At 30.2% G+C, this 14,372-nt stretch overlaps 1 protein-coding gene across 1 annotated transcript in view; it reads right to left on the reverse strand.

Moving 5' to 3' along the window:
• The window catches only part of LOC142326588 (uncharacterized), a 31,035-nt gene that overhangs the window by 15,454 nt on the left and 1,209 nt on the right, over positions 1–14,372 (reverse strand). The window contains exons 3-7 of the mRNA XM_075369174.1: positions 12,945–13,048; positions 8,510–8,581; positions 7,489–7,605; positions 6,229–6,325; positions 1,777–1,988 (exon numbers count right to left, since the gene is read on the reverse strand). Coding sequence (XP_075225289.1) covers positions 1,777–1,988; positions 6,229–6,325; positions 7,489–7,605; positions 8,510–8,581; positions 12,945–13,048 — 602 coding nt within the window. The remainder of the gene's footprint in view (positions 1–1,776; positions 1,989–6,228; positions 6,326–7,488; positions 7,606–8,509; positions 8,582–12,944; positions 13,049–14,372) is intronic.

The raw sequence follows: 14,372 nt of genomic DNA on the forward strand, positions 1-14,372 counted from the left end.
AAACGTTTGTGAAGGAAGGAAGAATGGAAGAATTTCTGAGAATTGGAAAATTTTGAGAATTTCGGTTATTCGTTTGAATGGAATGCAGTTACTTCAAGTAAACATAGAATACTGTTCAGAATTTTTACAACTTTATACTTATCCGTACAACCTTCACTGTCTAACTTATTGAAGTGTGGCTTCCGTGGTGCGAGTGGTAGCATCTCGGTCTTTCATCCAGAAGTCCCGAGTTCGAATCCCGGTCAGGCATGGAATCTTTCACACGCCCCAAAAATTGTCATTTATCTGAATTAATATCTAACGGTGGTCCCGGAGGAAAAGAAACTTATTGAAGAGATTGTACCCCTTCCTAATAGGTGGCCAGATTCCTAAATGTTTTAATGGAATTTTCTTTGTTAACTTCTTTATCCGTTAATTAAAATGATAAAACATAAACATATTATTAAAATGTAATTAAAAGTTTAAAAAAAATTTGTAAATAGAGAAATTATAACTAAAAAAAGAGGAGGGATGGGAGCTGTGATATTTTTATACATGAGCTAAAAATTCTATAAATTATCTACAATGTTTCCTTCCTTGCAAATTATTAAGATGCAAATACTAATAAAAATCTGATGTGGATACCACATGACTTCCTTGTACGCCTATTAAATTACATATACACATTTTTTTTTTTTAATGACAAGTACATACAATTTATTTCATTCATAACTTCTGATATTTTTCTTTTTTTTTTAATTTTTTTTTGTTATTAAATTTATTATTTATTGTAATTTTTTTACGATCAGTGGTTAATAATTATTAATAGATCAATATATTTAAATTAAAAAAAAGAAGATGAAGTCGGATTTGAACCGATGTGCCTTCCCCTTGTAAGATCCAATATTTCATTAATTAAAACTTTGTTTGACTATAAATCTGGAACCAATGAAAATAAGTACCACTTATGATAAATCGTTGAAAAGCTCTCAATGAGGGCTTATTACTGCAGTTAAGAAAAAGTCTTGTTTGGATTGCAAACAGACGTTTGGTCTATTCGATTGCAATCTAAAGGAGAGGTGTACAACTAGATGTTACAACAGTCCTAAATTCAATATTTCAACATCCTACAGCTAATAGTTTTTGAGTTATGCAAAATTTATACGTACAGACGTCACGCCAAAACTAGTCAAAATGGATTGAGGGATGGTCAGAATGGATGTTTCCATTTAAAAATGAAAACCGAAATTATTTGTGAACACAATCACAATACTTTCTTTACTTCATACAAAGAAGTAAAAAACATGAAAATTTAACAAAAAGCATATACTCGTAATAAAAATATGAACTAGAAATAACAATAGAAAGTGCAATCTATACTCACAATAAAAAGAAGGGGAAAAAATAAAAATTTACAATTGACTACATGATAATAAGGAATCAGTAGAAAGTTACAGGTAAAATTTCATAATTTAGCCTGCTGGTCAATAATTATAAAGAATCACTTTGGTTCCTCTAAGGTAAAAATTTTCCATACATAAACAAAAAATAAGTTATATACTTTTAGTGCACATATGATTATTGTTTTTTAAAGAATTCAAAGTTGAAAAGGGTATGACCACTTTTACTTAAGCTTTTACCTGGTCTAAGAGAAAATATTTCAATCTACAAATTTTTACTTTTAAAAATGAAAATTAAAATGTAGATTAAAAAAAATTATAGTTAAATAATTTTGTGCTGGAAAATAATATTTGTTTAATTAATAGGATTAGACAAACAATTCAAAAATTATTTTACCTCTGGTAAATCTTCCTCTGATAACTGAACATCTTGTTGATCTATTATCATTAATTGTATAGAATCATAATGATGCATCATTTTAAATGCAGCATTGCATGTCCTCTTCTCTCCCTCTATCATATGTGGAAAATACAAACTAAGTGTATGTGTCGGTAATTTACGAGCAAGTTTTGTTAATGACTTAATCTTCAAATCTTCTAGTTTATCAGCTAGAAAAAAAAATTACTATAATAACAAAACCAATTATATAATAAACAACTGGAATCTGTTAAAAGAAAAAAGTACCTTTAGTCTGCTCACTCAGTCTGTTATATTTGATATCACTCTCTACTTGCTATTTACCATAGTTAGAATTACAGACATCCTGTTAGAAACAGATATAAAAAGTTTGTCCTTTTGGCATACTTTGTTATCTTTTCACTTCATAGGTCATTTAATCCAGTTCTAAAAAATTGTTATACTAATCTTTCTTCTTTCTCATAAAAAAGGATGATGCGTGGATTGTTTGTTGCATATGCTCATATTTTTAATTTCGCTGCTATTTGCGCAGAGCGGACCAATGGTGGTGCACCTGGCGACTGCTCGCAGCGCACGAACGATTCATTCGTTCGAATGATTTATGCTTCTTGATATGAACGATTTATCTAAAATTATATTTGTGTTTTGGTGATAAAAAAGGAAAACATTGGGGTAAGAGCTATGTTAAAACATCACAACTCAAGAAACAGCTAAAAATGTTCAGGTTTTAGAAGCTTTTGTATGCTAAATTCATGAACGTTATTTAGTTACAATTGGCAAAAACATTTATCAAAATCATATCTAATAAAAACAAACTGCGTAAAACTTTCGCGTCGCCTGTTTCTAGTTATTAAAAAAAAAAAAAAAACGGCGTTTTGATCTGCATTTTGGTCAGTATTCCGCAACTGAAGCTTAAATACTTCCGTTACGGAAAATTGAATTTAATTTTTTAAATAAACGAAATTAAAAATTAAACATACTGTTAATGATTAAATTCAATTTGTAAACAAAAGTAATAACAATTTGAACAGCGAAAAGTCTACCAGTCCACAATATTGAATTTACAATAACAGATCACAATCAACTTAAATTCAATTCATTAAATCAGTGATGCTAACTAATTGGTTATATTAATAAAATTTAATTGAAAATATTTTATAATAATCAGCTGATTTGTATATAAAATAGCTGTATTAAATTCCATTCGGATTTTTTCCTATAATTTTAACTGAAGAAAAATTAAATGTAATTATAATTTATTTTTTATTGTCTTTATTCAGATCAATTTTTTCACAATTAAAATCTCTACAAAGTTAGTTACAAAGTTTTATACGATTTTTCTAACAAAAAATATTGTAAATATACTTCTGAGAATTACTTTTTAAATAATTCCAGATCAAATATCATACACCAGTTTTTTATCACAATTATTACATCTCTTTTTCTGTTTAGCCTCTGGAACCACCGTAAAGTATTACTTCACAGGATGATATGTATGAATGTGAATGAAGTCTAGTCTTGCACTGCCTCAGGTTCACCATTCTTGAGGTGTATGGTTAATTGAAACCAAACCACCACAGAACACCGGTATCCACGACCTAGTATTCAAATCTGTATAAAAGTAACTGCCTTTAGTAGGATTTGAGCCTTAGAACTATTGACATCAAAATCAACTGATTTATGATGACGAGTTAACTACTAGACCAGCCCTGTTTATTACTGTTGCTGTTTGGTTCCTGTAAATGTTAGCAATTGTTCTTCTATCACTGTATTTGAACCCTAATTTTTTTTAAATGTTGAACATTTTATTCCAGTCTACGTTATCGAATGCCTTTTCTAGGTCTATAAATGCCAAGTATGTTGGTTTGTTTTTCTTTAATCTTCCTTCCACTATTAATCTGAGGCCTAAAATTTCTTCCCTTGTCCCTATACTTTTCCTGAAACCAAATTGGTCTTCTCCTAACACTTCTTCCACTCTCCTCTCAATTCTTCTGTATAGAATTCTAGTTAAGATTTTTGATGCATGACTAGTTAAACTAATTGTTCTGTATTCTTCACATTTATCTGCCCCTGCTTTCTTTGGTATCATGACTATAACACTCTTTTTGAAGTCTGACGGAACTTCCCCTTTTTCATAAATATTACACATCAGTTTGTATAATCTATCAATCGCTTCCTCACCTGCACTGCGCATTAATTCTACAAGTATTCCGTCTATTCCAGGAGCCTTTCTGCCATTCAAATCTTTTAATGCTCTCTTAAATTCAGATCTCAGTAATGTTTCTCCCCTTTCATCCTCTTCGACTTCCTCTCCTTCCTCTATATCACCATTTTCTAATTCATTTCCTCTGTATAACTCTTCAATATATTCCACCCACCTATCGACTTTGCCTTTCGTATTATAAATCAGTGTACCATCTTTGTTTAACACATTATTAGATTTTAATATATGTACCACAAAAGTTTCCTTAACTTTCCTGTATGCTTCGTTTATTTTTACCAATGTTCATTTCTCTTTCTACCGAGCACTTTTCTTTAATCCACTCTTCTTTAGTTTGCACTTCCTGTATATAGTATTTCTTAATTGTCTATAGTTCCTTTTACTTTCTTCATCACTAGCATTCTTATATTTTCTACATTCATCCATCAGCTGCAATACATCGTCTGAAATCCAAGGTTTTCTACCAGTTCTCTTTGTTCCGCCTAAGTTTGCTTCTACCGATTTAAGAATTTCCTTTTTAACATTCTTCCATTCTTCTTCTACATTTTCTACTTCATCTTTTTTACTCAGACATCTTGTGATGTCATCCTCAAAAATCTTCTTTACCTCCTCTTCATCATGCTTCTCTAAATTCCACAGATTCATCTGATACCTTTTCTTCAGGTTTTTAAGCACCAATCTACACTTCATTATTACTAAATTATGGTCGCTATCAATATCTGCTCCAGGGTAAGTTTTGCAGTCGACGAGTTGATTTCTAAATTTTTGCTTAATCATGATATAATCTATCTGATAGCTTGCAGTATCACCTGGCTTTTTCCATGTGTATATTCTTCTGTTATGATTCTTAAACTGGGTATTGACAATTACTAAATCATACTTCGTGCAAAACTCTATAAGTCGGTCCCCATTTTTCATTCCTTTTGCCCAGCCCGTATTCACCCACTATATTTCCTTCCTTGCCTTTTCCAATGCTTGCATTCCAATCTCCAACTATTATTAAATTTTCATCTCCTCTTACGTGTTTAATTGCTTCATCAATCTCTTCGTATACACACTCTACTTCATCATCATCATGGGCGCTTGTAGGCATATAGATGTTATAAATCGTTGTCCGTTTAGGTTTTGATTTTATCCTTATAACAATGATTCTATCGCTAAGCATTTTGAAATACTCTACTCTCTTACCTATCTTCTTGTTCATTACGAAACCTACTCCTGCCTGCCCACTATTTGAAGCTGAGTTAATTATTCTAAAATCACCTGACCAAAAGTTGTTTTCCTCTTCCCACCGAACCTCACTAATTCCTACTACATTTACATTTATCCTATCCATTTCCCTCTTTAAATTTCCTAACCTACCAACCTTTTTAAGATTTCTAACATTCCACGCTCCGACTCGTAGAATGTTATTTTTTAATTTTCTGGTGACCCCTTCTTAGTAATCCCTGAGATCTGAATGGAGGACTAGTTTACCTTCGGAATATTTTACCATGAAAATGCAGAGAACTACATTTTCTTGAAAAAAAGCAGCTGTAGTTTTCCATTGCTTTCAGCTGTGCAGTACTCAGAGGACTGAGTGATGTTGATATGGCCGTTTAAGTTAACCTGACCTACGCCAATAACAACTACTGAAAGAGCTGCTGCCCTGTTTCAGGAATCATTCCTTAGTCTGGCTCTCAACAGATACCTCTCAAATATGGTTGCACCTTCGGTCCAGCTACTCTGTATCACTGAGCACTCAAGCTCCCTCACCAACGGCAAGGTCTCATGATGTAAGGCTCATACGTAAGGATCTATATTTATGACTATTTTTCTTTTGATAGAATTAGCTCCTAAAATAGTGTCCTTTACTGGCAGAATTCTCTGTATATATTAGGAATATCAGGAATGTATACAAAAATTTCTACACTTTCATCAGAAACTGGAAACTGAATCAGCCATCAGTAATAGTCATGATTAAAAAGTTTTTTTTTTAATTTTTTAAAGTTTCTATAAAATGATTCATAAGTAATATTAAAATTTGAAATACATTTTCTCTAGTTTGAACACTAAATAGCTCTTCCCTATTTATTTTTATATCTGTATAACTCAATGTTGGTGAAGATTGTTGAAAGATTGCAACCTACTTCCAATGCCTGTGGAGTAGAATGTGAATATGCTGTACATTTGTAATAGTAAATATATTGTTTAAATAAAATTTGACAAACCTTTCTCCTTTTCTGCACGTTGTCTTTCTGCATCTTCTTTGTCCTGAATTAGCTTGGCTCTTTCTTTTTCTATTTCTGTCATTTCATGGAGTGGCAGCTGTAACAATTAGCATTAAAAATCATAATAATTTATGCAAAAATATATATTTTTTTAACAATATAAAAATAATTTATTCTGATCATGAAATATAATAAAATTTCACTTTTACACTATTCTATATTAGAGGCTGGTATTTGTTTTTTCACAGATTATGCTGCTAACTTACAGATAAAACAACTCTTTTTGATTATGAACAAACAACAAACCTATTTGGAACCTTCAGTGTGCAGTAGGTTTCTTGCACTGTACCTTACTTCAGTAATTTACTGCAGCTTATTAACCAGTTGAACAGTAAATAACACTAGGCCTCAGTTACTGCCTAGACAATAATCATGTTATGTGAATTCCAATTAAAAATTTTAAATATATCTTAGGTTATAAAGCTGCCTTGATTACTTTAATTGATCCATTATCTTTAATATTCTTTTCATAATTTGAAAAATTATAAGTTTCTTCGTTAGTACGCACAGTAGACAACTGCAAAAATCTCTTTGAAGCCTTAATCTCTATGCACAATTTTCAAGAACTGTTCTAGAAACATTCAGAAAAATCAGTTCCACTAGATCTGAGATGGTGGCTCACTGATATTTTACTGATCAATGTGCTTTGCTATTTGTTGATGATTATAAAGGCCCTATTTCATTTGTAATAACACAATATATAGCAAGCAGTTGACTATAAATTTAAAAAAATTAGCACTGAGCAATTCCATAACCAGCAATAACTTTAATTGTCTTATTAATTTTAAGACTTCACAATTTATATGTAAATGACATGAATGAGACAAGAATTGGTAGACTACAGAAAAAATCATTACAAACTGACTGAACTTGAACTCCACAGGTGTGTGAAAATCCCATAATTGTTATGATTAAATAATGGCTTACAAATGATCCATACTTTCAAAATAGAACTAGTGTAGCATTAGTATTAAGTAAACAATGTTGGATAATTAATGTAAATAAAAATTATAAGAAGAGAGATAAAGAATAAACATTAAAAACAGACAATTAACGAAATATCATGTAGCAGAAATGTTTAGGTTAGAAAGCTGTTGAGTAATAGAAACAGGCAAAAAATTAAATATTGATTTATATACCAAAATGACAATAAAAACAAAAAATTTAGAAACAAAAGAAGAAAATATTAAATTTACTCACACCACTTCGAATTATTTCTCCTTTCATTGCACTTAATTCTTTACTCAATTCTGTTTGGATTCTACGCATTAATTGTGGTGCATTTGCTCCAAACATTACATCTAACAGTTCTCCACTCTAAAACATCAAAAACATTTTAAAATGAAAATTTATATTTCTAACATTTACAAAAAAATAACTTAAAAATAAATAATAAATTATTTTTTAAGAATAATATTAGACTATAAAATTGTTATTTTGGAAAGAATAGGAGGCTCTGTTTTATTTAAAAAGAAACTCAGCCAGTAGTTTGGCTTTTTTTTTATTTCTGGATATAAAACATTGTTCCTTGGCAGTCTATAGACAGAGCTGTTTCTCCATTAAGCCCCAATAAAGAAATAGCTGTCCCATTAACTAACAAAAGGTGCCTGACATAATGTTAATAGCAATTAATTGGTAGTTTATATGCAGGCACCTTCTAGTAATAACTTACTCATTGAGGTAAGTTCTAGCAACTCATTGAGGTAGCAACTCTACCTGTTAGAATGCTCCCTGAGTTTCGTGACCAGAGATTGTACAGAAGGCTAAACTAGAAGTAAATTGCCTATGAGATAAAACTGGGCCTTCTGAGTTTCCAAAAATTTATGGTCAAACCCTCTATTACACTTTAATCACTCCATTGCACTACTATTTGCTTTCATTAACAACTTCATGAATTTGTTTTGCTACCTGCTGCTAGATTTCTATGAGCATTTTATTTCTGCTGTTATTATTTAAAATCATTCATTCTATTCTTGCTACAAATTATTTTAATTGATTTTGGTCTAATACTTCATATAATAGTTCTTGTATCTTCATTGTAAATTACTGATAGCCTGTATCCTAACCTACAGAATTTATCACTTTAGGAGTTACATTTAAAAATACTGCACATTGAAAAATAATTTTTTTATCAATTTGTTAGAATTTGACATAATTTTTTTGTGATATTTAGCAGTAATTATAATCATTATAATTTTTAAATAATATGTTTTCCACTTACTCCAATAAACATCCAAGTTGGTTCACTTTTATTTCGAAACCTTGCTAGAGCTTCAATAGTATCTGATTTTGCCTGTACATTAAAAAAAAAATTATTTAATATGAATACATGGCAGTATTAAATTAATGATTTTATCTTAAAATAAATTTAATAAATGGCAAGGTATTTTTTAAACTTAATTCGTATTGTTTCCTTGTTTGATAATTTTTTTTATCTTTCAAATAAAAAAATATTTTTAGTAAATTTTTTTTATTATTTTTAAATTGTTGAATATCTTTTTTCTGTAATTTTGATTATTCTGCTTTTAAATCTTTCTGCACTGGCAGTGCAGTAATCCTCTCTTTTGAAGAGTACTTACAATATAGACTTTGAATCTACAATATCATATTTTCTAGAAAGATGGCTAAACAATTAAAGGGTAAAAGTTAGGTGTATTGGAGACACCTAACTAAATATTACTGAATAAAATAATTTAAATTTTGAATCAAACCAGCTAGGTAATGTAGCTGAATATCTCATTTTTATCAAGTTCAAAATAATAAATATAAAAAATAATCTAGAAATACCAAAGATTGTTAAGAGTAATATTAATAAAAATTTCTACTTGTGTCTAAGGACTTACAAGCATACACATGCACATGCATGCACCCAATCCTACACACACACACACACACACACACACACACACACACACACACACACACACACACACACACACACACACACACACACACACACACACACACACACACACACACACACACACACACACACACACACACACACACACACACATACACACACACACACACACACACACACACATACACATACACATACACACACACACACACACACACACACACACACACACACACACACACACACACACACACACACACACACACATACACATACACATACACATACACATACACATACACACTGACCCCCATAGGGAAATACACCTGCCTTGTGACGATTTTGATCCATAACTGGAACTTGATGCCAAAACGCCTATCTTGGCTAGGTAAGCATTCAGATGGGTCCCTAGCCATCTTGGTTGCTATTCTATCTATACATATATAACAACATCAGACCCCCTCAGCCATCCTCCATAGACCTAAGAGTCTCCAGAAGCCAGCAACTATATTTTTAGATTAAAACCAGAATTGATCCTCACAAGCTCTTTAACTACTTTTTTATGTTCAACTTCGTATCTGGTGCAGACATATAAGACTGGCACACATCATCATCAATGACCCTACACTCTGGACATAAGCCTGAATTAATCAATTCAAATCTGGTCAATCTATCTCGGAAAGCACCAGAAACTAACTGTGTAATATTCCATTTGAGGGAAAGCCATGTAACTACCTACATACTTCTCATCTCAGGAAAAATACCATTTGTGTAATAGCCATTAGATGATTCAGTCCACTTGACCTGCCTTAAATGGACCCTTGTTCGTCTACTTCTTTTATGCACCCAGAGGTAAGTTGGCCAATCTTCTTGGCATCATAACGTAATTGGCACTCAGTTGCAAGGATATCAAGAGACATAATACCAGAAATAACAAGGAACACCTCTCAAGAGACAATCCTATAGACACCAGTCACAGATAACAATACGGGATGCTGGGCTCTCAACAAAATATTCCTATAACATTTGTACCTCATTCGATGAGCCCTTTATTTTTTTCTGTTTAGCCTCCAAAACCACCGTAAGGTATTAGTTCAGAGGATATGTATGAATGTAAATGGCAAGATACATTCATATATATATAGGTGATATATTTTACCTATATATATATATATATAGGTAAAATATATCATATAGGTAAATATATAGGTGATATATTTTATCTAGTATTAAAATCATATAAAAGTAACTGTCTTTACTAGGATTTGAACTCATTCGATGAGCCCAGACAAGTGCATCATGACACACACACACACACACATGCATGTGCATGCGCACACACATACACGTGTGCATGTACACGTGTATCTGTATTTTATAAATACTTTTATTGGTTTAACTCAATTTGGTTCATTGTAGATGAAGAATAAGATTTTAGTGGATATGCTATCATGCAGGGATTGTTATAAACAGATGTAGATATAAATTTGAATTATGCATGAAAAAGATTGAAACTGCAACATAAGATAAAAAATGTTGATGTTGATGAAAATGTATAAGAATTGAAAGCAAGTTCAACTTCTAAAGAAGTCACATTAACTAACAAAAAAAAAATTTGAGATAATTCATTAGAGATCAGTGATCAGTTTAAACCAATATTAGAAGACTTAAATATGGACTATGGTTGTTCAACAGGCTGTTAAGGTAAAAACAAGAAAAATAAAAATTTATTTCAGAATCTAAGAGAAATTTATTAAAGAATATCATTAAAAAATTAGCACTTAAATATAGGTAGGTGATTTTTATTATTTGAGTGGGATTGTTAAGACTCAGTCATAAACTTGACTAAATAGAAACATTAATTTGTTAAAATTGATAAAAACAACCTGTTAGATAGTTTATCTGAAGGAGTGGTAACTTTTTATCAGTACCAGAAACTGATCCTTCAGATATTCTTGGAAAAGTTCAAGTTCTTGGAAAGTTCTTGTAAAACAAAAAATGGGAACTGTTAGTATTCATTTTTTGAGAATTTTCTACAGAATGTTAGAAATATTCTTGTGGTTTGTTATGGTTACATTGTGAGATGGCTAAAATAAATTGTTGCCTATTGCCTTATTAAATATTATTTCCTGATAACAGTCAGTTTTCCTAAATAGGAAAATTGTTATCAACTTAGCTTTGGGAGACAGACTTTATGAAGGATAAAAGTTTGGCATCAATTAATGAAATTTGGGATTTAGAGATGGATTCTGAATCCAAAAGAATAGTCTAAATGGAAATTTGTAGGAATCCCAATAAAAAGAAATAAGCAGTAAGAACTTCAAGGTATACCACATTTCATAATTAAAGACTGCATTCACTAAAAATAAAATTTTTCTGCATTATATGCTAAATAATGAAGTAAGTTACTTATTTTATTGCCAACTTGAAGGTCAAATCATGATTGGATTTATTTATAACTATAAAAATTTGAAACTACACACACGACCAAAATTTTTAAGTAGCATTTTAATTCATTTCAGTTGTACACGTTGTGATACTTGTTTTTGAAAGGTTTACTGAGTCAAGATATCATCACAGATCTCTATAATGCTTTTGTTGAGTTTGCATTATCAAAATCAACCCTTATCTTTGATCTGGTACATCCAAACATGATCTACAAGCACAAAAGATGAACCTCATGCAGGATGACCAAGTGAGATACAACAAAAATATCAGAAATCATTAAAAATATCCAGAATCTCGTTTCAGTAGGTAGTTGACATTATGTAAATGTTCAATTTAGATGTTCACAATGTCTTGAGAATAATTGCATATGAAAAAGTTAATGTCAGGATTGGTGTAGTGATTGCTCACTATAAATCAAAAACACAATCATTTGTCTGGATCACTTCTATGCATTGTTTAAGGTGATTTATGTGCAGTCCTACTGAATTTTACATCAGTGAAACATAAATTCATTACTACATATCAGAAATGAAAGGACAGTTATAAAAATGGGTTAAAACTGGTGCAAGCACTCTAAAAGGCAAAAGTCATTGCACTGTCAAGAAAAATAATTATAACAGTTTTTTTGGGATGCATAAGACATAATATTAATTGATTATTTTGAAAAAATAGGGCACTCCACTCAAAGACAATACTGTGCAGCGTTAATAGAACAATTTAAATTTAATGTTGAAATTTTTTCAAAAGGGAAAAAATTACAAAGAAAAAAAATTTTTCACATATGATAATGCACCAACTTGTAGCAGCACCAATTCCATAAGCATAAATTACATGAATTACCACCATATGAATTGCTTCTACACTCTTGATATCCTCCATATGTTTTTGGTCTGCATCTTTTCTCGTTTCCAAATATGATAAAATGATTTCTGGAAAGACATTTACATCACCAAAGAAATAATGAATGAAGGAAGCAAATCCATATTAAGTAGATTTTGATAAATCATATTTTTCTAATGGTGTGAAAAAGTTCTAATATCAATAAAATTAGTGTATCAAGTAGAAAGAAAACATTGTTGATTTTCATTTTTAAAGAAATTGTGTTTTCACTGCTCTTCTGGAAAATAATGAATGCACCTTTCATGAATTTAAACAATTTCTATCGCCATCACAGACAGACAAAACAATAGCAAAAATTATTGGACTTGTTGCTGTAACATTAAATGTTATAAAATTATTTTCTTATATGGTTTGAGACAAATTTCATTAGTGAAAAATTCAGTACTGTGTAGTTTAATAAATAATACTTATTTTATTATTATAATTTCATAATTTCAATACTCACTATAGCAAGATGAAGATAATCGCTTCCAATTTCAAGTTTCAATTTTTTTAAATTTCCAACCATACCAAGACAAGGACCACACCATTCTGAGTATACATCAACCACTGGAAACATACATTAACTAGAATTTTATCTTCTGTTTTACATTATAATTTTTTACTTTACAACGTAGTAACATTATTTTTATGTAATTTGTAGCATTTTATTATAATATTAAATAAATGCTAAACAATAATTATCATAAAAACTGATATGGAGTTTATTGTAATAATTTTTGTGTCTTATCGTTAGTAAAGTAGCCTAATTACTGATTCCAATACTAACTACTCTGATGACTAGTAAAAGTAGTAGAGTTCATTCAGTAAACTGAATCACAAGGATAAATAAACCAAATCAGATCTGATTTGAATTAGCATGTACTGTTGCTTTAGGGATAGATTTGTATGGCATAGTAGCATTAGAGTATTCAATTTATTTTAAGAATTGAACAAATATACGTATTTGAGTATCACATGATTAGATTTGACTTCTAAACCTAACTTTAATTTGATGTTAAAAATATTCACGTTTTTTTTTCATTCATTCATTCATTTTTTTTTTATTTGTTTCTAAACAAATCATAATATTACTGTTAACAGTTTTGTTTTTTATTATCATAATTTTAATGGCACCAACTCCTATGTGATTATCTACTAATGAATGCCATCAAAATGGGAAGAACCTTCATCCAATGTTGTTTAACTCTGATATTCAACAAGACTTGTGGTTTATTAATTCTAGCTTTAGCAGTTCAGATTTCACCATATCTTTCAATTTGTCTTCAAAATACCCCATTCAATAAAAAACTATCAAATTTGTTGTCTTATGATGCATTCATATTTTGTTGTCTTACCCCTACAACCTTATTAGTATTAACATCATTGTTACATATTAAAAATAATTTTAAATACATTATAGATTATTTTTTTTTTTTAGATTGCTTAATTATATAAAAATTTCATAAGTTGTAAAATTTTTATACTGAAATACTTGGGGAATCTGATATTCCAAACAATCAAGATCATTATAGCACATCAAAACGCATTCTATGATTGATTTGGATGCAGTTTTGAAATAGTATTGTATGTCACATGCATAATAATGGAATCACATACTTTCTTGATTCAAGGCAAATCAATTGTAAATCCAGTTGTACTTCACTAGAGCTGTATAAACACAAAAAACATGCTATTTCAATTTAAAAAAACTGTATGGAAAATATATGCTTATTTAAGAAGTGGTGCTATAAATTTAAACAACCAACAAAAAAAAGTTCAGATTATTTTTTAATATATAGGTTGTTGTTAAATTCTAAACTTAATGTTGTGTCTTGTTTATTTTTTAGATGAAATTAAAAGAAAATCAAGGTAACTGTTAAATTCTAACGTA

This window comes from Lycorma delicatula, chromosome 6, assembly GCF_047948215.1.
Source record: "Lycorma delicatula isolate Av1 chromosome 6, ASM4794821v1, whole genome shotgun sequence".
Classification (NCBI taxonomy): Eukaryota; Metazoa; Arthropoda; class Insecta; order Hemiptera; family Fulgoridae; genus Lycorma; species Lycorma delicatula.